At 42.7% G+C, this 25,068-nt stretch overlaps 1 protein-coding gene across 7 annotated transcripts in view; it reads right to left on the reverse strand.

The window, feature by feature from the left end:
- Positions 1–25,068, reverse strand: part of PRKG1 (protein kinase cGMP-dependent 1) — a 924,943-nt gene that overhangs the window by 827,496 nt on the left and 72,379 nt on the right. Inside the window, exons 1-2 of one of the 7 annotated variants that reach the window (XM_045024170.1) lie at positions 19,294–19,399; positions 17,929–18,109 (exon numbers count right to left, since the gene is read on the reverse strand). The exons of 1 other annotated variant lie outside the window; for it this stretch is intronic. Coding sequence is in view for 2 of the 6 variants with exons in the window: in XM_045024164.1 (XP_044880099.1) it covers positions 13,812–14,122 (311 nt within the window). In the remaining 4 variants the exon portion in view is untranslated. Of the gene's footprint in view, positions 1–13,811; positions 14,621–17,928; positions 18,450–19,107; positions 19,272–19,293; positions 19,400–20,469; positions 20,569–25,068 lie in introns of those variants that run through there. 5 more of the 7 variants (XM_045024168.1, XM_045024169.1, XM_045024166.1 and 2 more) reach the window with 5 other exon arrangements.

A 25,068-nucleotide genomic window follows, 5' to 3' on the forward strand; every position in this document is an offset into this window, starting at 1 on the left:
AGCTCTCACGAAGAGACTGTGCTCCCTGCTTGGACCAAAAAGCTGGCAGATCATCATTTAAGCTTTGTAGCAACAGCAATACAGCAGCTGCTCAATGTGTTCTCCATCCGCAGCTGTGCCAGAGCTGCTTCCTGTAGCCCCAACCTGCACTTGTTCTTACTCCAAACCCCATCTCCAGCCACTGACTGGTCTCCTGACCACAACTCTGGTTCTGTTCCGACTCTGGATTCCAACCATTGGCTTGTCTTGTGATCATGCCTTCTAGTGGTGTTGTCACCACTAGGCCTAACTCGTGCTTTGACCACTTGGTTGCACCACCTACACCAGTGTGTGTGACAAAGTGTGGGACCAGAAACCAATGAACCAGAATTGGTGTGTTGGAAATCAGGCCTAATTGGTTACTAAAGTAATGAGGAGATAGGCTATTCTGCCCCTTTTGGTGTCCTTAAAAGGAAAGACTTCAGGGAAGGGGAGTGAATGCAATGATTAGTCAGTGAAAGAAAATGAAGGAGTGAGCTTTACCATCGTTACTGCTACCCCTGCTGTCTGATGGACCCCAGGAATTTACTGTGAGAGTCAATGGCAGAGAAGGAAGCTGCATTTTCTGTCTTGCTATTATTTTCTCTTTCCTTTTGTGCACGTGTCTTTTTTGTCTTCCAGGAAAGAACAACCGTTCCAGACTATCTCATCTAACGTCTTCTCTTTCCCCCTAAAAAGGACAGTTATTTCCATCTTTAATACCATTTTAGAAACTGTCAAGTATGGGAAGTTTTCTTCTAAAAACTCTACAGCTAAAGGAAGAGGGAACGGAAAGAAAATATGTTGTTATAATGAGAGTCTTATATAATACTTCATACTTCAAATGCTTTAACTGTTTTTCCTTCTTTTTCAGTACCTTTAATAAAATATTTTAAAGAATTTTTAACAGTGGTTGCTATGATACTAAGCAGGCTAAGAGTTCTGTATACCAAACCTTATTTCAAGTTAGACAGTTACAGGGTCATATTGACACCTTTGACTCTTTGGGCCCTTATGTTCCATCTAAACTGATACAAATGTACCATTTATAAATTAGTATATTACTTTATGCAAACACTCTGAATTAGAAAGAGCACCTCAGTCTAAATATTTCTGGTTTACTTTATTGCTATTATAATCACTTAAAAATATGCCTCTGATCTACAAAAGATGTATGCATTTGTCTTCAAAGAACCAATTTAGCTTTCTAAGGGATTCAGCTAAATCTCTTGTATATATATTGTACTTTCCCCAGGGCTATACAACCAATTTTTTTTAAAGCATAACTCTCTTGTAGATATAAATGACTTGTAGAATTTCCTCTTCATAAAAAATGAATTTGTGGGATTTTGGCAGATTTCCCAATTTTATATTCACAGCATTTTTCAAAGTTTGGTAACTGAAAAATAAGTCACTTTTCTTCTTACTGGACTGAATGTAAGAGTGCTGTGTAATTTATAGAAAATACTTACATAAGAAAAATGTTTGTATTAGGCCAGTCAAGTGATTAAAAAAAATTAATCTCAAACAACAGCATGATTAAACAATGTAAAACTTTAGAGCCTATAAATCCACTTAGTCCAACTTCTTGTTTAGCCAATCACGCAGACAAACAAGTTTGTTTACATTTGCAGGAGATAATACTGCCTGCTTATTATTTATCAGGCCACCTAAAGTTTGAATACGAGTTCCCATAGCACCATTGTAGCCAGCGTTGCAAGATATTTACGTGCCAGATGCACTAAAGAGTCATATATCCATTCAGGCTTCAACCACCATTCCAGAGGACACGCGTCCATGCCGATGATGGATTTGGCTTGATAACAATCCCAAGCAGTGAGGGCCAACGCATGTTCATTTTCATTATTCTAGTCAGATGCCACTAGCAGAAGGTTGATTTTCTTTTTTGGTGGTTCAGGTTCTGTAGTTTCCGCATCGGAGTGTTGCTCTTTTAACTCTTCTGAAAGCATGCTCCACACCTCCTCCCTCTGAGATTTTGGAAGGCACTTCAGATTCTTAAACCTTGAGTCGAGTGCTGTAGCTATCTTAGAAATATCACATTGGTACCTTCTTTGTGTTTTGTCAAATCTGCAGGGAAAGTGGTCTTAAAATGAACAACAACATGCGCTGAGTCGTCATCTGAGACTGCTATAACATGAAATATACAGCAGAATGTGGGTAAAACAGAACAGGAGACACCCAATTCTCTCCTCAAGGAGTTCAAATTTAATTAATGCTTTTTTAATATTTATTATTAAAACAAGCATCATCAGCATGGAAGCATGTCCTCTGGAATGGTGGCTGAAGCACAAAGGGAGCACGAATGTTTAGCATATCTGGCATGTAAATACTTTACACTGCCGGCTATAAAAGTGCAATGTGAAAGCCTGTTCTCACTTTCAGGTAACATTGTAAATAATAAGCAGGCAGCACTTGTGACATTGCACCTTATAATGCTTTATGGAAATATGCTTATGAATATATATAAATAACATAACTGGAATAGATTTTATGCTACAGATGCCATGTAACATATCTCGGCAAAGGTTATGATCTACTGAATATATTCATCCTATTTGTATGCATGTATCATTTTTGCATTTGAAGTTATGAATATTGGTGTGTACTTGTTTGATTTTAAGTAGCCTTAGTAAGGCATTTGGTAAGCTTCTTAAGAAAGGAATTTGCAAGTTAAGTGCCCAATCAAGAAACACTTAACAGACAAAGGAACCTTGGAAGACTCCAATCCACATAAGAAGTCTACCTGGAGATATTCAAGGTAGCATGTAAGCAATGGCTGCCACTTATAAGGAACTGAGTCATGCAAGGACATGTTACTTGCCCATGTGACTCCAAAACTCCATCTTGGAGCAGAATTCTGCATAGGAGAGAGGCGGGGGTATCCACTCACAAGAGAAAGTCTATTTAAGCCCCTGGAAGACCCCTGCATTTTGTCTTCAGCTGGCTTAAGAGATATACATTGGGGGTGGAGGGGCTACCTGAAAGAAACTGGAACAAAGGACAGTAACCACTGGGGTAAGAGTGATTGCTGGACCCAGACTAGAAGGAGGCTAGTTTATGGAACATCTCTGAGGGTTTGATTTCATAGGAATCACTTTCTTACTGTATTAGGTTTAGACTTGTGTGTTTTATTTTATTGTGCTTGGTCATTCACTTTGTTCTGTCTGTTATTACTTGGAACCACTTAAATCCTATTTTTTGTATTTAATGCAATCGCTTTTTACTTATTAATTAACCCAGAGTAAGTATTAATACCTGGGGGAGGGGGACAAACAGCTGTGCATTTCTCTCTATCAGTGTTATAGAGAGCAAACAATAAAACCTGTTTTATACAGGTTAAAACAGATTTATTTGGGGTTTGGACCCCATTGGGAGCTGGGCATCTGAGTGTTGGAGACAGGAACACTTCTTAAGCTGTTTTCAGTTAAGCTTGCAGCTTTTAGAGGGGGGATGTTGTTCAGACTTGGATCTGGGTTTGTAGCAGGCTAGCATGTCTGGCTCAAACCAGGCAGGGTTCTGAAGTCCCAAGCTGCCATGGAAAGCGAGCTTAGAGGTAGTCCCAGGACATCAGTTGACAGTTCCCAAGGGCTTTCTGTGACCCAACCCACCACAGCATTATCTCACGTAAATGTAAACAGACTTGTTTGTCTGAGTGATTGGCTGAACAAGAAGTTGGACTGAGTGGATTTATAGGCTCTAAAGTTTTACATTGTTTTATTTTTGAGTGCAGTTATATTTGTAAGTTGCACTTTCATGATAAAGAGATTGCACTACAGTACTTTTATGAAGTGACTTGAAAAATACTATTTATTTTGTTTATCATTTTTACAGGGAAAATATTGGTAATAAAAAATAATATAAAGTGAACCCTGTACACTTTGTATTCTGTGTTGTAATCAAAATCAGTATATCTGAAAAATGTAGAAACACCATCCAAAAATATCTAATAAATTTAAATTGGTATTCTATTGTTTTACAGTGCGATTAATCATGATTAATATTTTTAATTGCGATTAATTTTTATGAGTTAATTGCGTGAGTTAATGGAGATCAACCAATCACCCTAGTTTTTATGGTCCCAACCTATTCTAAAAGACAATGGCAAACTTCCCATTATCTTTGATGGGAATAGGATTGGGCTCAATATACACTGTACACTCATTAGCTGTTTACTTTGTTTTACAGACAGTTTGTATTCCCAGCATATTTTATGATTTCCACAGGGACAAACTGTACAGTCTTCAGAAAGCATAAATCTGCTTTTGTTTCTGACAATTTTTTTTTAAATAATGTTTTTACTATGGGAAAATAGCCAGTATAAAGTTTAACAGTTGTTAAAAGAGCACTCAATCATATTCCCTGATTTGATTCCAATCAAATCATGTCACAGAGATGTTGTTAACATCTTTTATTCTTAAAGCTGAGTGAATTGTTTGGCCAAAGTTGAGTGAAGTAAGGTCCAACGCTCAACTCAATGGCACTTCTCTGTAACCCAATAACTTTGGAGTGCCATATTTGATCATTTGAAAAATTTCAGGGAATGTTCCAGGCATCAAGGGTCATAAGCCTGTTGATTATGGTGCAAATTGGAACAGCATGAAAGCCTGATTCATAGGAAAAATTAGGACTCCCAGAATCCCTAGTTGTCGGAAACTATCAGTCTTAGGTTTCAATATTAAAATAAATAAATAAAATAAATAAATCTCAATTTTGGTCCAAATTCAGTCTAACACAATCCTTTTAATGCCTGATGCTATGTTATATATCAGTATACAGCCTGTGGGAGGTCAAATAGGAGGCAATGAAAAACAGAGACAACTTTCACAGATGGGAAAATAAGTCTTGTTATAGGATTTCCTGATCAGTTTTCTATAGCAGAAAGCTAGTCAGCTACCCCAAAATCTTTGCCAATCTTTGCCAACTATTCAAACTTCTTTTAAGATATTCAGTTATAGGAACATTTTAGGTTGGCATTACTTTTAAATTATAAATCTTTGCGTTATAGCAAACCTATGGCCATATTCTGCTCACTGTTCTCATGCAAGTAGTCCCATTGAAATTAAAGTCACTATTTGTCTGACTAAAGTAATCAAAATTTGGCTCTCAATCTGTTACCTAGCCCTTGTGATCCAGCTATGGGACAAATAGCCAGGAACAACTAGGTTTTAATCCCAGCTCTGGCAGACTTGCTGTGTGACCTTGGGCCAGCTATTTAACTTCTCTGTGACTCAACTTCATCTGCAGAAAATCCTCAGAGGGTTGCTGCAGTTCGTTATTGTACACAGCTTTTCATATGCAACACTTTGTATGCACTCAGTATTACTACTAGCCCCCAAAATCTGGACTTCATGAGTTTAGAATTATAATAGGACCAAATCCTGCCAATCTTACTCAGTTGAGTAGTATCATTCATGTGAGTAAAGTCCACAAATATTAGACCGAGGGTCAACTCGTACACAAGAAGTCTACTATATGGCTTCAATCCAGTACTAGTCATCCATGCAACTAACAGCATAGTGCCTTCTAAAATGTCTAGGATCACTTTTCCTAGTCCCTATTATTCACTTTCAGGACCCAAATTTATTAACTACTATTGATTTGATTAGTCGTTACTCATGTTAGCAGGGCCAGATCCTGTAAAGGTGTATTAATCAGTCAGCTGGAGATGTCTGCTGCTTCACTTTGAAGTCACAGTACACCAGATGTATAGCTGGGGAAAGTGGACATGGCCAAGTACAGCTCCATTCCAATGATCTTCAAAGCTCCTCTAAATTGCAGGTTTGATCCCATTGTGACAATGGAATTACCTGCAGTAAGGCCCTGATCTTGCCTTACCCATGCGTATGTTACTGCTCGTGATGCATACTCAAGAGTTATTTTCTGTTCTGTATCCAGCTTCCTCCCCACCCCCACCCCTCTGCCATAATTGTTTCACAGAACATCACAGGCTATTCCAAGGTTTTTCTGTCTGCTAGTTTGACTTTAATTATATAAGCAAAAAGACATGTTTTCCTGCCAAACCCACGTAAGCCCAATATAAAGATATTTTCTTTGTGTGTAAATATGTATGTGAAACTTGTAATTCAGTCAATGATTTCAATAAACTAAGTCTAAAAATGACAAGAGTATCAGTTGTGCTTTCTTATACAGTGCCTTATCTAGGCACATGCACAGTGAGATGCACAACTGGCAGAGTGTGTCTAATCCATGTTATATTCTATCATAAACAATAACTCCAGAGGGGCAAAACTCACTGTTCTCATTTTTCTTCTTTGGCATGACAGTACTCTCTCTCTCTCATAGTTCTGAGGCTCAAGTTAGAAATGCTATCAAAGCCATAATTTACAGATTTGACTGGACAGTTAGGATGATGAACAGTATATCTCAAGAAGACTTCACATTATCTCAAAAAGGTATTATCCTTAGGCAAAAGGCTTCATGCCACTGTGGCATGACTGTCCAAGATAATATCAAGTATTTTTCTTGAGCAAGGCATATTTATCACCTGTAAAACTGTGGACAATTAAAATGGAAATCACCCTCTCTCACTGTCATAGTTACATTGTAAAATAATATGTTAATTTAGAATAAAAGCATTATTTAAGATAACTGTACAGAACTTTATTAAATGCAGCCTAATGCATTATGTTATGCAATTATCACTAATGTGATCCATGGGATGAGAAAGTAAGTTTGAATTATTAGAAACACTAGATATATTTAAACTTTGCAGGTCCTCGATATTTTACAATACCCTGAATAAATTCAGAATTTGTTTTACTTCGTCACATCACTTCCACAAGCTTTACAGTCAATTTATTGACCACACAGTTTACTGTGAGAAGGCCTAAATCTGGTAATATTGCCACTGAAAATCCTGTGGATTTTCCAGTGCTTTGACAATCATTCAGATTCCTTCACTTTAAATTGCTGGAGAATAAAATAACATATTACAAACGAAGCTTACCTATCCCAATTCATGTGATTTTATCCATGACATTTAGGTACAACAAATGTGTGACGTGAACATTTATTCCTAATAAAAGTTTATTTTTCCTTAGGATTAGCTTCCCGCTGTAATTAACACCTCTGGTCCTCCAGACATCCTTATTACATCTGCTGTGCTTTCTGTGCTATATGTCTGCTGAATACATTTTCATATGTTAAGACAGAGGAAAATAATACTTTGCTATTGACATTGATTAGATGAAGCTTATTTTCATCAGAGGTATTTGCAATTATATTAAACATTCATCTCCCATATAAAGCCTTTCCTTTTGCCATTCTTACCCCAAGGAAATGATTAAATTACACATTTAAATGGGCCCTATCAGAAACAATTAGAAGCATCTAACCATTTATCAAAGAGTTTACAGTAAGGGGGAAGAGATAAGCTACCAGTACCCTCCATCAGCCTGAATCCAGAGGGGAGGAGAGCTGGTGAGGTGGTGGCAACTGGGCCAGAGCTTCAATGGAAATTCAGAGAGAAGCAGTCTGGGAGTTGAGAGGAGGGAGTAAAAGATGTATATACCTGGATTCTGCCAGTTTTTGGCCTCACTTTCCCAAATTCTATGGGATAGAGAACAAGAGTCACTCCCACTGTCCCAGAAAAATACAGACCTTGGTGCGTTGGGGCACAAGAGTGCAGCCAAAACTCCTATCCAGAACCTGGATATGACCAATGTCTTTTTACCCTAACCCCCAAACTATGCAAGCTAAAAGTGTAGCTGCTCTTACTTCACTGTGGAATTGGGAGCCGCAGCCAGCTTTTAGCCGGTGTGCCGGGGTCGAAAACATGTTTTTCATGCAGTAGGAATGGTTACACAGGTTTTTCTAAACCAACTGGAGTTTGGAGCAAAAGTTTGTGTGGCTCCAGCTTGGATTAGGTTCTGGACCCATTTTGGGGGCGGGGGGAAGGAGGGGAGAAAGAGGTGGGAAGGAGGCTGTATTGAGCAGGGCTGTGGCAAGGTCCAGATTTTTTTTTCTTTCTGTGCAGTGGGACTGGAGCAGCAAGACTTGTTCCCTGTATTTTTATTGTACAGTGTTGGGGGCGGGGGGGGGGAGAGAAAGAGGGAGGAGAAAGAAAATTGACACTACAATATCGGACTAGACCCAGTTAGTTCTGTCTCTTCCCAGGTGTCGCCACCTCCGCTAGTCACTGCTGCTCGTTCCTTGCAGTAGCGCCTCGCAGAGCAGTGAGATAGACAAGCATGAGCCCGGATGTTTGTAATTAACCAGACAAGGGGGGGCAGGGCTTGAGGGGGGGTGTGTGTGTCTCTCTCTCTTTTGCTGCTTCTCTCACTACTCGTGCAGTCTGTTTCAATTCGAGATCCAGTGTTGAGCTCTGGCATTTGCCTTAAAAGGAAAAATAGCTATGGAAAAACTTCAGCTGGCTGGGAAGACGGCTTGGGGGGGGGGGGATACGAGAAGGCTGCTACAGTCTGCGAGGGCTGGACGTCTTTCTAGGATGCAACCTAGTAGTCACCATCGCAAATAGCCAGGAGCTGCTTCGTAGGGGAAACGCTGCCCCCCTAGCAAAGAGGGGAATTAGCCCCTGCAGGATACTGATGACTTGCAAATACAGCACAAGCGGGGTCAGGTCTGAAGGGAGCTTTGAATGTGTGCAAGCGCAACCTTCTCCACAAAACAGGCCAGGTCTCCTGTACTTCCCCACCCACGGCCATAGCTTTAGGTAACCCAGGTGTCCAAGCTGATGGAGGGGGGCGGGGTGGAAATACTAGTATCCGCTCTAGTTCTGCTCCCCAGCTCGACTCAGCAGGAGAGTCTGGGATCTGCCACCCCTCCAGAAATGCTAGTTCTGTCTCAAAGAGAGAGCTGCTGTTATATTGCAGGGAGACAAAGGGGCCTTCCTGCTACCCCGTCACACGTTAGCTGTGGGAGGTGTTCAATCCACAGAGAAAATTCCCATGCACTGTCCCTAAGACTGAACAGTTGAAATATCTTGCAAGCAGCCGAGCCCCCAGCATACCGGATACTAACAGGAGAGAGCAGGGGGAGGCAGGGAGGGAAGCAGCAGCAGCTAAACAATTCAGCCTGGAATTTCAAACGTCAACGCCAGGATTGCATAATTGGCTCTCCCTCGAAACCCCGGGTGCCGCTTCAGCTACGGGCTTGTTGCCTAGTAAGCTGGAAAGCGGCGTTCAGGTGCCAGCGAGCGCGGCTGGGCTGACGGGCGAACACAGCCGCTTCCTTGGCATGGGCAGGCACCTAGAGGAGAGATGGCGAAAAGACCAGCAGTCTAGCGTTAGACACTGGTTGCTAGGATACTGTGGAGATCCTCCATTGCTAAGCAGACAAGGGGAAAAAAAATGTGCCTAGGCCTTAGCAGCCAACAGCAACAATAGAAACAGAGTCTGCTTCCCTCTGCCCACCCCCATCAGGAAACCAAATCCTAATCTTCAGCGACACAAGGCACACAAGCCTGGAAATGGGGCCCGCCAGCCAGAGAAAACTGCCATTTGTATTCTAGGGGCAGCAGTTAGTGCCCCGGTATTAAAGGATCTGTTAGTGTTCCCATTAGAAACCCCCTTTTCCGGGGTACAAAATTTGGCTGCCCCTCAAACTATCCCTCTACCTCCTTCCTTTCAAAAGAGCCCATTGAGGTCTTCATTGTTCTAGTGTCCATGGAAGAACTGAAAGGATTGGGACGATTTTCTCCTAAATGGCTATTCATGAGTAAGTAAATTAAACACATAACTACACTTCTACCTAGAACTGCAGGGAAATGCAGTAACTGCTGCAAACCTTGAGCCAAACCGTGTGAATTAAAGAGGGCACGCTGCCCTTCACCTCATGTTAATGATTCCTGCCTTTTATTAAAGTAGTGTGATCTCTACTAATTGTAAGCGGGCTACGGACCTGCTACAAGGGTTATGCAGCACTGAAACAATTAATAGGATGAGATGTGCAAGGTTTCACAATGGAATTAGTATTCTGGAATGATTATTTAAAAATACAATTCCTTTTCCACCTGAAGAGATGTAACAATCTTCTCAGTGAAATGTTAGTCACTCAAAACTACACATTAGAGTTACATTCTTAAACTATTGAAACAATGCAACGAAAAGGGCTACAGTAAGAAATCACTCCCTTATCTAAAGAGGCCCGAGCGAATTAGAAGTGCACTCTTGCGAATTTGTTCCCTAAATAAAAGGATGCCAGCAAAGTACCTTATTTTGATGTGATTTCATGACACACACACTCAATATTTGGAGAACACAATGAATTAAATTTCTTATTTTTGACTCTCACAACTGGATCTGAATTGCCTGTAATCTTGCACAGAAAGTGGTTCTTATGCAAGATATTAATTCTGTAAACTCTGAATAGCGCTTTCTATATCACCATACTTTTTTCTTAAGAAAAATCATAGCCACAGTTACTAAACTTGACCTGATTGTACACAGGGCCTGCAGACTTGGAATTAACGTTTTATAAGTGATATGACTGGTGTGTGTTTAATTAGATTTAGACAAAAAGGTATACTACGCAGATATTTTAAAATATCTCCAAATAAGATGTGCTCACATTCACTTGCTTAGAAGGTGGTCATTTAAACCCATGTATATAAAACAATTGGGATATTCACAATCAATAACCCAAATATTTAAGCTTCTTATATTACCTATCAGAGATGTATTGCATTGTGTCACTTTCCAAGAAGAACCACTTTAGTGAATGTATAGCTCACTTTCAAACTTCCAGATCTGTTAGCCACTTTGCCCTGTCCCTCAGTTTGGGTGAAGTGAAAAACAGACCTATATTATTCCTTGCTTATTCTGCTTCACTGACACAAATACAGAGAGTCTCCAAAGGCTTTCCTATGGGAAAGCCCATGCAAACTGGAATGAATACAATGACCACGTGTCACATAAACTGCTGGAGTGCCCTGCTTCATATTTCCCACATGGGAAAAAGAGAATAGTACAAGAATGGTCTTAACAACCCATAAGCCATGCTGTGAGAAATACCCCCTCGCTTCCTTTCACTAGCCGCTCATACCGTAAGGAAAATGTCAGCTGTAAACATTAGACAGATTTGACTTAATGAGGTCCCTCTCGCCCTCCAGCCTTTGACTAGCTTTAGTGAATGCAGGCGGGGGGGAAGAGACTTCCCAAAAGTAGGGATTCTGAGTTTTAACTCAGAATGAGACAAAATTGATGGTTACAAACGGGACAAATACATTTCGACACGTCAAATAATTAAACAAAACATTAGGCAAGCAGTGAACTCAATCTACCAGAAAGAGGCTAGACTATTGTAACGTGTACAAGAGAATCAATGCTAGCTTAAGTAAAATATACACCCAATACTAAGCAGATTTGGGAGATATTTCCTCTAGCAGATTTGCTTCACCCACACAAATTCCTACTCACCTTATGGTCTAGGAGAATAGTCTAAGTTAGTATATTGAACTGCAAACCTTTTTATATCAAAAATGAAAAACATTTATTTCCATAATGACACTTAAAAATAATCGTGCGGCTAACACATGAAACTGCGTGTGGTGTTTTGATATAAGCCAGGAATTAAAAAGTATACAAGCTTTTTCGTGATTATGGGACCAAAACACACCAACATTTCATTGGGGAGTGAAAAAGATATTAAGCGCTGCATGGAGGATGTAGTCTCTCTTCCATACGTGCTCAGTTTTCTCACTTAAACCAATTTGCATAGTCTGTGACGGCAAGTGTGAAACAAGGATAGATGATCTCCCTATTTTATTTAAAGCTTGAAAGAGATTTATTGCAACTTTCCCTTCATCTACTGTGTTGACAACCAAAACAGCACAGTGGCGAAAGTCACTGGAGTACTCCCCTTCCCCGAAAAAGTTCACAAGCGCAGGGAGGAGTAATATCAAGAAAGGCAGGGCATTACTCAGACCCTGAGTCTGATGGAAACCTGCGTGTTGTTTTTAACCTTAGGATCTTCCCGGTTTTTCCTGTAGTTGGACAGAATGGCAGATAAGGAACTCCCCACACCTGTACTCACCCACCAACTTCTCACCTTTCACTCTACACATGATCTGAGCTCAAAGAGCCGAGAAGCTGTCAGCAAAGCTTTGATCAGCTTTATTTTTCGTTGACAAGATGTCTCTCGTTGGTGTTGATCGTTGTTCACCCCAAACTAGTTCTCTCTCATTTTATCTTTTAATAGATTTAATTGCTTGATATTTACTACTCCAGAGCCCTCCATAAAATCCAATAAAATGCCACGGAACTATAAACTATCCAGGGAACTGTCAGCGTATCACCTTCTCCTTATCCAAATATGCCTAAGTAGACAAGGCCACATACCTCATTAGATACACAGATATGTCCGCCATTAAATTAATATACAAGACTAGAAAGAAGTGGGGTGAGAACTCGTGTCGCCAAATAAGCGTTCTGTTAGCTGAGCCACAAAAACTGCCCTTGGAGCGCAAAATCAGCAGACACTCCATTCTAAACCACAGCCGCAATCACCTACAGTCTCTGCCCCATCGAACTATGAACGCCTCCTCTCGCTCCAGACTGAAGGGGAGAGGCTTCATGACGAGCACCAGCGAACACACTTCTTACACACCTGAACCAAGGACGACTGCCAAGTTTTCAGCAGTCAGGTTACAGCTAGAGCAGTCTAGCTACAAAAAGATGTAGACAAAGACTATAGAGGATGGAAATAAAACAAAAAAGCAAGGAAACACACTTCCCCTCAGCCGCTCGCTCCTGTTGCGCATAGACAGTGTGGGGGTTTCTCAGTAGCCCATAACAACATGGCTCCAATACTTAGCCATAATTGGCTCAGTGTATACATGCGATGCAACTTTTAACCTCGGAATTTCCTTGGTTGTGTCAGTTGTATCACAACCGCAGTGATGATTGAAATGCAGTTTAGCGCGTGTGGTGTCGGATTTATATTTTAAATCTCCTCTAGTAGTTCGGTAGGCTTGGCTGCTCAGCTACAGCCAGGAGCCAATTTTTATATCCAAGTTATGCGTCCCGAAGGATGATGTTTAAAACCTAAAAATGTGCAAACTTAGCTACCTGACAACAGCGCCAGCAGCCACAGCTCAGATACAGCCTGGACCCCTGGAAACGTACAAAGCAGTTGTGCAGAGCGCTATGAAACCAGTAACACTATGGATCTGCTTCAGGTAAGACCTTTAAAACCCCCACACTTGTCAGGTGCAATACCGAATAAAAAAAGAAATCAAGAGACTGGATTTGCCTTTCTGGATGCTAGCTATCGGCAGCTCAGGAATCAGCAACACCTTCCTTAGAGGGGGAAAAAAGAATCAGGATAGTAAATTCTATTTTGCTTTAGATAGTTCAAACGTCAACCATTCAGCAATGCGGACAAATTCAGGGCAGAAACCACGAGCACAAAAACAGACATAAAAACGTATCACATTGGAAAAGACAGTCTGATGAAGCAGCCGTTAGCGGGGTTAATTTTTGGATGGGCAATTTTACCCCAGAAATAGGGAGAATGCGCTTCCCCCCTTCACGGTCTAGGAACTCTGCTCCCAGTGGGCTCGGGAATACCTGGACAGCTGACAAAGACACCACGGAACAGGGATACGTGCAGTTACCGTGGCTGAAGAAATGTGGGCAGCCCAAGAGAAGCGATAGGAGGAATATTTCTGAGAATGAGAACAGATATGGAAAGCAGAAGGTGCAGGACTCGTCTAAACAAGTGGATGGACAGACAATACAGAGACCATTCAACTACCAAAGACAGGATGTACACAACGCTTAAACCCTGCTTACTGTGGGCTCTTGGGGTAGAAGGGAAGGGTGACATGGCTGAGATCCTGGATGTCAAATGCGGTGGGCTCGGCTGAAATTGCCTGCCTCTTGGTCCTGTGTTCCCCCTGCAGGGTGCTGGAGGTTTGCTGCTGCGCCTGCTGGGTGGCGGGCCGGATCACCGAGCGGTACTTGTCCAGCTCGTTTTGTAGTTTCTGGATCAGTTCGTCCTTCTGATCCAACTCCAGCTCCAGCTCGTCTATGAGAGCATCCCGCTGCCTCAGCTCCTCGATCTTCTCCTGCAGCGCGTATTGTAAATCCCGCAAAGTGCCCATACTCCTCCTCGGGCCCGGGGCGCCTTCCTCCGCAGCCTGTCTCTCCCCCGCTCCCAGCAACTTTCCCCGAAGTAGCCGCAGCTTCCCACTTCAGCCAACTTTGCCGATCGCTCCCGATCGACCTGCCGCCGGCAGATTCCGCTCGCCCTTTAAACACGCCTCCAGCCTGCGCCGTGTGGCTGGGCGATTTGGCAGCGAGCCGCGCTGAGCTACGGAAGGAGGATTAGAGACATAATCTTAAACGGAACCCCACCGGCACCACTCCACCGGAGGCTGGGTTGTTAAGGGTGATTTCGATCTGCCTGCGTCAGGCCAGACTGGAGCGAGAGACAGAGCCGGAGTGGGGGAGAGAGAAAGAGAGAGAGAGAAAGGGGCGTCTGCAGGATGCCGCTGCACTTGCACTGCCTCTATGACTGTGTCAATCGTAGGGCTACTTAAAGGCTAACGAGTTTTCCGAGCCTCTGCCCCGACTCTGTTTTGGAAGTGGGGGCATCCGGTGGGGATTTTGCATTCCAGACGCGTACTTTTTAAATACCACGTTTTCGGGGCATGGCCAGCATCCGGCAGGATTGCAGTTCCTTATACTCTTGCAGTTACACCCATTACACTCCCCCAAACGAATAAAATCAATCACAAGGCTGCCAAATCTACTCCAACTGCAGAAAAATCTTCGGCAGTTTAATCTGTTTCCACCCAGTGCAGTTACAGTGTAGGCTCTCTCTGCTTCCCCCTTTCCCAGGCATTCAGATTTTACAGTCAGTTTGTTCATTAATTCACTGTCATTACAACTATTAGAAATAAGCAACTTCTGTTAATGCTTCACACGCCAGTCAGTCAGTTTTAAATTTAGAAGAAACCTAAACTCTCATTTAGCCTGAAACAGACTGCTAAGCACAAGCTCGGTTCACAGTGGTGCTGAGGATTCCTACTGGGTCTTGCTGGGGTTTGGCCCACATCCCAAATTGCACAGTGTGAATAGAGAACAGGTATAAACACTCCTACTGCACGCCCCTCCTCCCCAAAAGTGTGTACCCTGACACATCCTGGTTCGTGGATGCTTCAAAAACAAAGACATGGACATCACTTGAATCGTGGTGGATCCTGCGAGTGCTGGGCAGCAATCCCATTGTATAGAGGACAAGCCCCAGGTACATAAAAGTTTCTGAATTCTGATGCATTCCAGTAGAAGGGCATTAAAATGGTTCTAGTAGCTGGATCCAGACAGTTTTTATCCCTCATCTCCCACATTCCACAGCATCAGTAGAGAATAAGCTTTATTCTACTGCACTAAGAAAAGGCCAGACCCAACCAAATTCCAGCAGAACAGTGCAAAGAACCTGGAATCTTGATCCTGCCAATTTTTGACTGCAATCACCCAATTTCCACTGTCCAGTAGTCACAAAAATCATTTGGCCATAAATCCCCATACTGTAAGTGGAAAAAAAACACTTGGCTATACCCTGCTGGATCTAGGTGCCTAGTTGGATTTTTCACATGTTCATGAGCCAGGATGTAGCAAATGATAGTTTTATAATGGAATAGGAGCAGACACACTTGGCTTCCACACATGCAATAGAACATTTTCCAGATGGAGCAAAACCCAGGCACAGAATGTGTGTTTTAGCTTTGTCTTGCAAATGAGGTGCTGGAGCATAGAGGTTCTTGTCTTGTAGGAGCAGTGATATAGGTTTGGACAGTACAACTTTGGGGGTTGGTGCCAAAAATGGAAGGGCCCCCTCAATGGGCAATACGTGTGTTCTATCATGATTATACAATTTAGAGGTTTAGGGACAGAAGCTGCCAAGATCCAGGTGCCGGATCTGGGTTTTTGCAGGCCTCATGTACCAGAATGCATTATGGTTCAGTGTTTTGTCAGTGCAGTAGAAGTGGCTACATCTGTTCTCATTTTAGGCATTAGAATTTGGGGGCAAAGCCCCAAAATTGGCAGAATGTATCAAGTGTAGGGTGCCACAAATGGGTGTTTGCAGCACTCGCATGGTAAGATGTGTCAGGGCCCAAACTTTCTTTGTGTAGTAGGAGTGGCTAGACTTGTTCCCTATTTTGAAAGTATAATTTTAGGCACGTGATTGAAAATATGCAAGATACTACAAACTGCAGCCAGATCCACTTTTTATCTTTTTCTGTTGTTGATTACGGTCATTTGACTGATTCCACAGTCCCAGCTTTCCACCTGCTGATGGTCTCTATAATATTAAGAAGAACGAAGAGCTGAAAAATATACATCAGAAATCCCCTATGCAAGCTATTGTTTTAAGGGGCTGGACGCTTACCATAAATATTTTGTGAGCCTCTCTGTGCTGCTTGAATATATTTGGTCCCTTATATATTTTTCAAGGAACAACTTTGGGTTACACATAATGTTCAAATACCGTTTCAAATAAATATGCAGCAGTTTAAATCTTTTGGCTGCATTTGTGTTAAAAGACAAATGAAATTGCATCGCTCTTGGGTTTCAAAATATGAACATTTTCTAAAGTGCTTTATCTTCAGAACCCATTTTGCTGCATGTTTCCCCCCCCCCCCACTTAAATAAAACCTGCACAATTTACTAAGATTCATAACACCCAATACTATCACAATATTTAAATTTTAAAGTTAAGCAGATACACTCTAGGTGTTTACAAACTAGAAACCAATGTTTATTTTTTCATTTTCTTTTCTATCAGATTGGATATGGACACCTAGATAATGAGATTAAGGCTGTTGACTCAAGCCAAGACTTCAAAACGATTGTTATGCAAAATGGAAATGGTTCCATATAACTTTTGAGTAACAAATAAAGCTACAAGTTTGAGTAACAAATAAATATAAATCTTATATTTAAATTTCATTAATAGTGCATAACCTACAGTCTAGATATCTGTATGTTACTTGTAATTTCATGGATGTCTTTTCTCTTACACTAGATCAATAATGCTGGCAGAGGTGTAGAAGGTCAGGACTTATGTGTTTTTATGAAGCATCATACACACAGTGCTCTGAAATAGGTTGACAGCAATGGTTCTAAAAGCTTACACATCTTCTGCTTACACATCATCTGTCGCTTAAGCCATTGCTATTGGCTTCTCATTTTTATGAGCAATAAAATTGGTTACTCTAAATTATTTCTAAAATAAAATACATGATTATGCATAAAGGACAGGCTCTTGTGGTAGCCAGGGAAACCATGAGATTCAAAGACAGTCTGAGCGACACGTTGCAGCAAACAAACAAACAAACATAAGGATATTCTTAGCCCAAAGAATCCCAATGTACTTTACCAACTATCAGCCAAATCTTCCCAAGTGATCAACTCTGAAGACTGTTGACACTAGCTTAACAGCATTTCTTTTCTAATGTCCTAAAGACACGCAAGGGCAATTGTGAAATCAGTGTGGATCTCCTTTTTTAAAATCTTCTGAGCAGTTCCTGGGTTAGTGTTCTCTTTTGTGTTCTCGGGGACAGTTCTGTCTTTGGGGGACCTGGAGGGCTGTCCCTTTCAGAAATAATCTTTAAAAAATTCTACAAATGAAAGTGCTGGTCATGAAGCAGCCCCACCTAGAGCACCCTCCATGGCAAGGTGCACCATGACAGCCACACTTACCTCAGTTTCCCTGCATCACAGTCCCCACAAATAGTCTAAAGTGTTTTTCTGAGTACCAAGAGCCCTTGTGGAGTTAATTGATCAGAAGAGAAAGCCCTGTGCATAGGACATCCCAGCACCATAATCTAGGCAACACATCCAATACAACCCCAAAGTCCCCGATCATACCCTGGCTCTCCGATGCAGCCCTGGCAGCACTCACCATGCCCTAGCTCTTCATTGTAGTCTTCTCCCATCCTTGTACCTGGGCAGCCACTCCAGCCCTTCCAATTGGAGTACAAGCCTGCTCTTCCCAGCAGGAACGCCCCCCCCAGCCTCTTAGCTGGGAACAACCCTCATTCACTCTGGCTTTCTGGTGGTTCCTCTGGGTCCAGCTCTCCAGCCTGGGAAATGTAAGGGGGCAAGTTCCTTCACAGTTCCCCACCTTCAGCTCTCAAAGGCTCTTAGCTCCAGCTTAAAGCCAACAGGCATCATCCTTTGTTTGTTTTCAGACTTCAGGCCTTGTCAGCCTTTGCTCTCTCTGGCCCAGGAAGGACAGCAGGCTGCCCCTTCACTGGTTTCTTAGCCCCCAGCCCTTTTCAGCCTTCTACCCCTGGCTTTGGCCCTTGAAAGTCAGCAAGCTAGCCCCTCCATTGGCTTCCAGATCGTTCCTTTTTTTTCTAGAGAGCTGTTCTGCTCTCTGCAGTTTTCCACACAGACTTTTTGATTCTCCTGATTTTTCTTGACTGACTCACCAGAATTCTCACTCACTGGGTCACTCCCTAATTTTGTATAGCCTCCAGGTGCTGCCCCACCTTCTTAATTGGCCAGACAGAGAGCACCTGTTCCAGTACAGGGGTGCCAGACCTGCTTCATTTACAGGGGTCAGCCACTTTATCACAGTGCTTTCATCTCAATTCTCTGTGCATTTCATACATATTAATTGAATAATTTAATGTTTCTATCTTCCAGCTGAGGAATCCTTGTGAGGCACCTATCTTAGAGCTCCATAGTGTACAGCAAACCACAGTGGAAGAATGAGGCACACAAACAAAAGGGCCTGCAGTTAATGAGTTCATGCGCAGCTAAGTACCCCAAGGTAAAATTCTGATTTTAGAGTGGCCACTTAGTTTTCCTTAAGTATGTGCTCTAGATGCTGCACACATTAAATGCTGCCATACTCTCATTGGTAAGGCAATGATCAAATGAATGAAAACAAAAAGGCAATTTATACATGAGAAGGGTAAATCTTTGTAATAGTAAGCGTTCTTGTAGACCCCCCAAGATCACATAGCTGTAATTTGACATCCTAAAAGGGCCAGCACCCTGACACATACCCATAATCTAACAAGATTTCCAAACTTTGGCCTAAAAGAATGAGCCCACCACAGAGGACACACACCTCTGTTCCTGAAAGTAGGGATTATATGCTGTCCCTTTAAAGTTGGATGGTCCTTATTTTCCTAAACCTGCTCCAGGATTCAGAATAGTCCCTCTATTCCTAGCTCCTCTGTTTTAAATGCCATTGCTACTAATTCTTTCTGCAAGGGTCATCTGTCAACAGATGCAGCTCACACTTCCACTTAACTGCTATCCTCCAAACTGAAGACAGATATTTCAAAGGCCTTCAATCAAATTGAAAATTTGCACCTCTCGATGATCAGATTTGACATCATCAGGCTGGAACAAGCCAGAGTAGCTGAGAGGAACACCCAGAATCCAGAGCTGCATGGTTATATGCATGCCTAAATATCCTCCTCCAGCTGGGGCTATTTTTTCTGGTTTAATCCACTGCAGTCCTGTTACTGGCTTCTCTCCAAACTATCTGTAGGAGGAGATCAGACTACAGTTTTAAGTAGGAAACAGGGTTTATGAGATCTGAACTGCTGGGAATTTATAAGACATTTTCCCACAAGCAGTAGAAATACAGATACACAATGCCAAGGTTCTGTAAATAAATATCACATGTATCTCTAACTACCAATAAAACAGAACCACTTATGAAATGGAACACATTACTATTTAATAGTGTATAGCAACACTACATTACAGTTTAAGTCAAGAAGTGAAGAGCAAACCCCATTAAAACTAAAGCTGGAAATTGTAAGTAAACTGGAATTTGATTCACACTGGAATTCTAGCAAAAAAGTGCTGCATTATCTTTGGTGACAAGTGGTCCTTAGTTTTACATTGCATCAGGAAAGGTGCATTCTGTCCCATCTGAGAGATGATACCTTCAGCTGCACAGTTCTCCCTTATATCATTATTTTGGGGTACTGACTCAGAGCAAAGAGTGCCACCTACAGAAACACCAACACCATTTCCCCGCATCTGAGTTTTTCCTGAAGTTTCCAAGTAGGAACTAACCAAACCTGACTTGGTTTGGTTTAGGTGATCTGAGAAGATCACAGTCCAAGATGTTATGTCTGCAAATTATCATCACATCCTTAAATTAATAAAGTCTACAAATGTTAGATTCTGGATGCCCTGCACTAATAAACAAATAGGAGAAAGAAAACATGTAACCTGACCCTCAGTCTCTCCCTCTGTGCACCTACACAGAGGGTATCCAGAATGTCTGTTTCTTCTCTCCTCCAGCACAAGTCGGGTGTGGGGGGGAGGGGTCAGCAAGGTCATGGGCACTCCATGCCCTACAGGAGGCATGGGCAGGTAGGTTTAGCTCTGGCTCTGTTCCCTGTGCGCATTTTCTTATAAATGGAGGGAGAATAGTACTGTGGCGGGGAGGGAGAAGCACACATTATACCTTATAAAATGGTGTAGCATTGTCATTTCTGAGCATATTTCCCAGTGCTCTCAGAAGCATTCTGTCTGCTTGTGTCCTTCACAGAATGCCTCCAGCAATTCCCATTCAGGCTCTACATCTCCTCCCCCTGCTACAGCACATCACAGCCTCTCAAAGGTATAAGAGAGCCCTACAGTAAGAATCAGATTAATAAACTAGGAAGCAATTCAACTCTAGGAGTTAATAGTGGGGCTTCTGTAGTTACTGGTTCATAGAAATCTACTTTACCAAGACTAAGTTACAACAACTGTCACTCTTTTTAATGATGGCAGGCAATGTATTTTTCCTTTTTCTCTCCTAAATAAACATCACTAGTTCATGATGTTTATGATTCAACATTGAGGAAGTTTCTGGACTTTCTTCCTTTTCCCACTAAGCACTATTAAATGAATATATGGCCAATACAAAAACATAACTCAAGTCTACTCCTCCCCCCCTGGGGGGAAACAAGAGAGAGAGAAAGAACACAGCTGTCCAGAAGAGCTAGAATCTTTTGCACTCAGCAGTGCACCTTAAACACCAATGATTCTTACATGTAGGAAGTCAGTGTCTCATGACTGAATGTTATTATATTATGGGTATAGGGGGACTCAAGGTCCCTTTTTAGGATGTGGATTCTTTCAGTTATCAAAAACGAATAATTAGAGGCAACACTTGTAAAGAACATGCAACTGTTCCAGTCTGCCAGTCCAGGAAAGTCACCCTGGTGCAAGGATCATTTTGAACAGATAAAACCAGACAATACATGAGAAAAAAAAACCTCAAGCGCTATTAAATTAAAAAAGAAAACCTGAACAAAAAAGCTTGCTGCAAAGAAAAAAGGAAAATAACAGTGCACTATATTATAACTAGTAATATACTTGGCTTCTGATATCACGTTACAGACATAACAGCAAAAATGAATGCCCATATCATGTACGTGAAAAGGATAAGATTTTACTACTACCTAATAGCACAGAATCATTTACATAATACAATGGATTCTGCTTCTCTCACCTCATCCTATTCTGCAAAATAAAAAAAAAATCAGATTTAGATTTCTTGTATTCTTTTAAGGACCTTTGACCTATAGAAGTTAGACACATGAATGACAGAAAGCATCCAAGAGGAAATTACTGCATTGGTGACATTTTTTAAAAAGATTAAATCACCCCTTCAGTTCAGCCCTTCTGGAAGTGATCCTGCACCTGCAAATCCTGAAAGGGGGATGGGAAGAACAGGAAACCGGGAACACTAAAAATACTGATGCAAAACTGGCAAATTTCCTGAGATGCATTAAATTTTAAAGTTGAAATATTTTAAACATGATATTAAAATATGTAAAATATTTTGTGAAGTGCCTGATGAAGCATTTTTATACACATTCAAGGATCCTATTATCCAGTCCTCCCCATAAAGCACCATAATTGTCCCCTCTGGGGGTTTTCTCTTACTAAGCCACAGATCCTCTACAATCATCTTTGCTTCTGCAGTCACACAGGCTATTTGCTTGTTTCAATGGCACCTTCCACTTGAGATATACTCATGTAATACCACCAAAGCACTTTTCTATCAGGGTCCCCTAATCCTTCCCCCTTTCACCAGGGGCATAGTTGCTCTCTCTCCACCCACAGAACTAACAAGGAAAACATTCAGGGTGCTCCGTGCATGTTCAATGTCCCATGATGAGTAAGTAGGTTCTTCCCTGACTGGCAGGCTGTCAGTGAAGGTCACTAAAGGACCAATCTGCCTAAAACACTCTACCAGCTAATCCCTCTGTTAAGGGCTAGACATATCATCTAGGGACAGAAAAGGAGACACTCTTTCATTGGAAGATTTTTCTATACACCACACTAACACTAAGGTAAAACAACCCTGGGGTTGGGGGGAAGAGTCCCCTTTAATTGGGAGAGTCTATCAGAGACTAATGGGTCTGCCACAACCTCAGCTGAGTGGAATTGGAAGCTTCCATTCTGTCCCCTACAGTTGGCAGCTGAGTAGGATGCCTCATCCAGATGTTTGCTGCTGTTGTTTAATGTCCTAAACAGACAACACCTCATCTTTCGCCATTCTTTTGGGGCTGTGAAACATTTGGAAAAGAATAATTCCCATTCCCCGCACAGCCTCCTCATGGAGGCACAGGAGAAACTGAAATAGAGGGATTGTCAGCCCTTTAAGGGCCAGGGGATTCTACAGCCATCCAGCCCTGTTCCATAACCAGACCCAGCATGGAAGGGATCAGGTGATCCCCGTAAATGGTTGGCAGAGGGACACTGCTGTATGAGACAGAAATGGGCTCCTGAGATAGGCACTGAAGCAGGGGGATTGAAGGGAAGGATGTGTCCTCCTTTCAGCACTGAGAGAGGCAAGGGGAAACGATTCTGGAAGATGTAGCCAATCATGAACAGAAGAACAGCTTTGTTTTGATGTTTTGCTTAAGTTTGATATTTGAAAAATAAAACTGTGCCCTGAAGGAAAGGCCTGAAGAGACTCTGGGTGTGGGTCCCTTCCTGGGACCTGGAGGTCGGCCAGCTGCCTATACTTCCTCGTAGAACAGGAGCACAATTGAGTGAGTTCTTTGATACTGAGCAAATGTATTCCTGCACCCCTCAGCTGAAGTTTTATTTACTTCCCCCCATGGGTGGTGGGTATCATAGGCTGGGGGAGGCTGAGCCTCTCCAAACAGCCAGGTGTGGCTTTGCCTATACTCTGCCCCCAGTCCCCCTCCTGCTTCCCACTCTGAGGGTGGCTCTTCCACTGTAGCATGGCCCCAGCTGGGGCCAGTGCTGGAGCCGCACCGCCCAGCCTCCTGGGCTGGGGCCACGCTGCTCGGCCTCCCAGCGCTCTGGGGCTGGGGACGCTAGCCTGGGGCAAAGGCCACAGTGGGGGGACTCTGGGCTCCAGCGGGAGGAGTGTGGAAGGGCCTTGGGCAGAAGGGGCAGGGCTGGGGGCTAGCTTCCCTGAGCCAGCAGTTCACCCGACGTCCGTGCCTCCCCCCCTTCCTCAAGCACATAAAGTCAATTATGTGAATAAGTCAGTCCAGTGTAGACAGGGGCGGCTCCAGGCACCAGCACACCAAGTGTGTGCTTGGGGCAGCAGGCCACGGGGGGCGCTCTGCCGGTCGCCGCGAGGGCAGCAGGCAGGCTGCCTGCGGAGGGTCCGCTGGTCCCACGGCTTCGGCGGGCCTCCCGCAGGCGTGCCGCTGAATCCGTGGGACCGGGGACCTCCCGCAGGCAAGCCGCCAAAGGCAGCCTGCCTGCTGTGCTTGGGGCGGCAAAATACCTAGAGCCGCCCCGGAGTGTAGAGCAGAGGTACATGGTGGTGTAAGGTGGATCAGGTCACAGGCATCTACAAAATGAGTGAGGAATCAGACATCTTAAATAATCCTTTGGGGGGCATGTTAAACATTCTGAACACTGTCAAAACAAGTTCTTACTGCTGTTTTCCACTTACTGCAGTCAGACATCGACTACGTCCCCGCACAGATAAGCTCTTCTCAGTAGTCCCAGGGCACAAACTGCTTACAGCAAAAGCACCACTTAAATAAGGAAAACCCTGTAAGTGCAGCTTCCTTTTCCTTCCAGCTAAAGCTACTGACATATGAACCTAGCGACTGATGAGGTTAAATGTAAGCCAAGTATGTGTCACATTCTGATCCTCATGTACTGTCCTTTACAAGGGGTGAGGAGGGTTTATGGGAGGTTGCAAAATGTGGAGGGCACTTGAAGGTGCAGGATCTGTGATAAGGGTAGGGAAGCCAGACCTGTTCCTTGAAATTGGTTGTCCTGCCTCATTCAGGCCTCAATCAGACTCTCACATTCTATTTACTTTAATTCAGCCATCAGTGTGCAGGATGGATGGTGCTCAGAGAATTTTGTATCTTGAGTATTCAGTGTATGATCCTCTTCCTCATTCACTGTAATCATGCAGCCCCACTCTCCAAAGGAACTAGGTAGGGGTTCCCCATCACTCAGTCCTTGCAATACTGCCATTCTGTACACAACAGGACAGAGTTATTGAGAAACAATATTTTATGATCATGTAACTAAGACATGATCATAATGGTCTACCGAGCTCTGTGTCATTTAATGTGCATGTTAATAGACCATAAGAATGAGGCATGGCTCTTTAGTAGAGCACAGATTCCCTTGGATTACTGCCTCATTCCATACTCACCTTTACAGTGTATGGAATGAGGTCTCCGACTGCTGGTCAGTGTTCAAAGGGTAGCACTCTGGGTAGACCTCTGCCCATATACTCTTTAGAGCATAGAGTAACCCTGGTCATGCTAGCTGATCCATTCCTTGCACTTAGTGAAGAAAAATACTGCCATTCTAGCAGCTCCTATCCAACCCAGGACAAGGGAGGCTCCCTGTACCTTCTTCCCCTCCTTTGCATTTCCATACTGGAGCAACTCGATTCTTAGTCCTTTCGATTTTTTTCATCAAGATGAAAACTGGAAGATTAGTAACTCTACGGTTTGCATTTTAAATGAGAAATATGAAAGATAAAAATCAGCACACAGTAGATGGGGCAAATGTAAGTGAAAGCTTCATGCAGATCACAAATTTTCCTTTGCAG

The sequence above is a fragment of the Mauremys mutica genome, chromosome 7 (assembly GCF_020497125.1).
Source record: "Mauremys mutica isolate MM-2020 ecotype Southern chromosome 7, ASM2049712v1, whole genome shotgun sequence".
Taxonomy (NCBI): Eukaryota; Metazoa; Chordata; order Testudines; family Geoemydidae; genus Mauremys; species Mauremys mutica.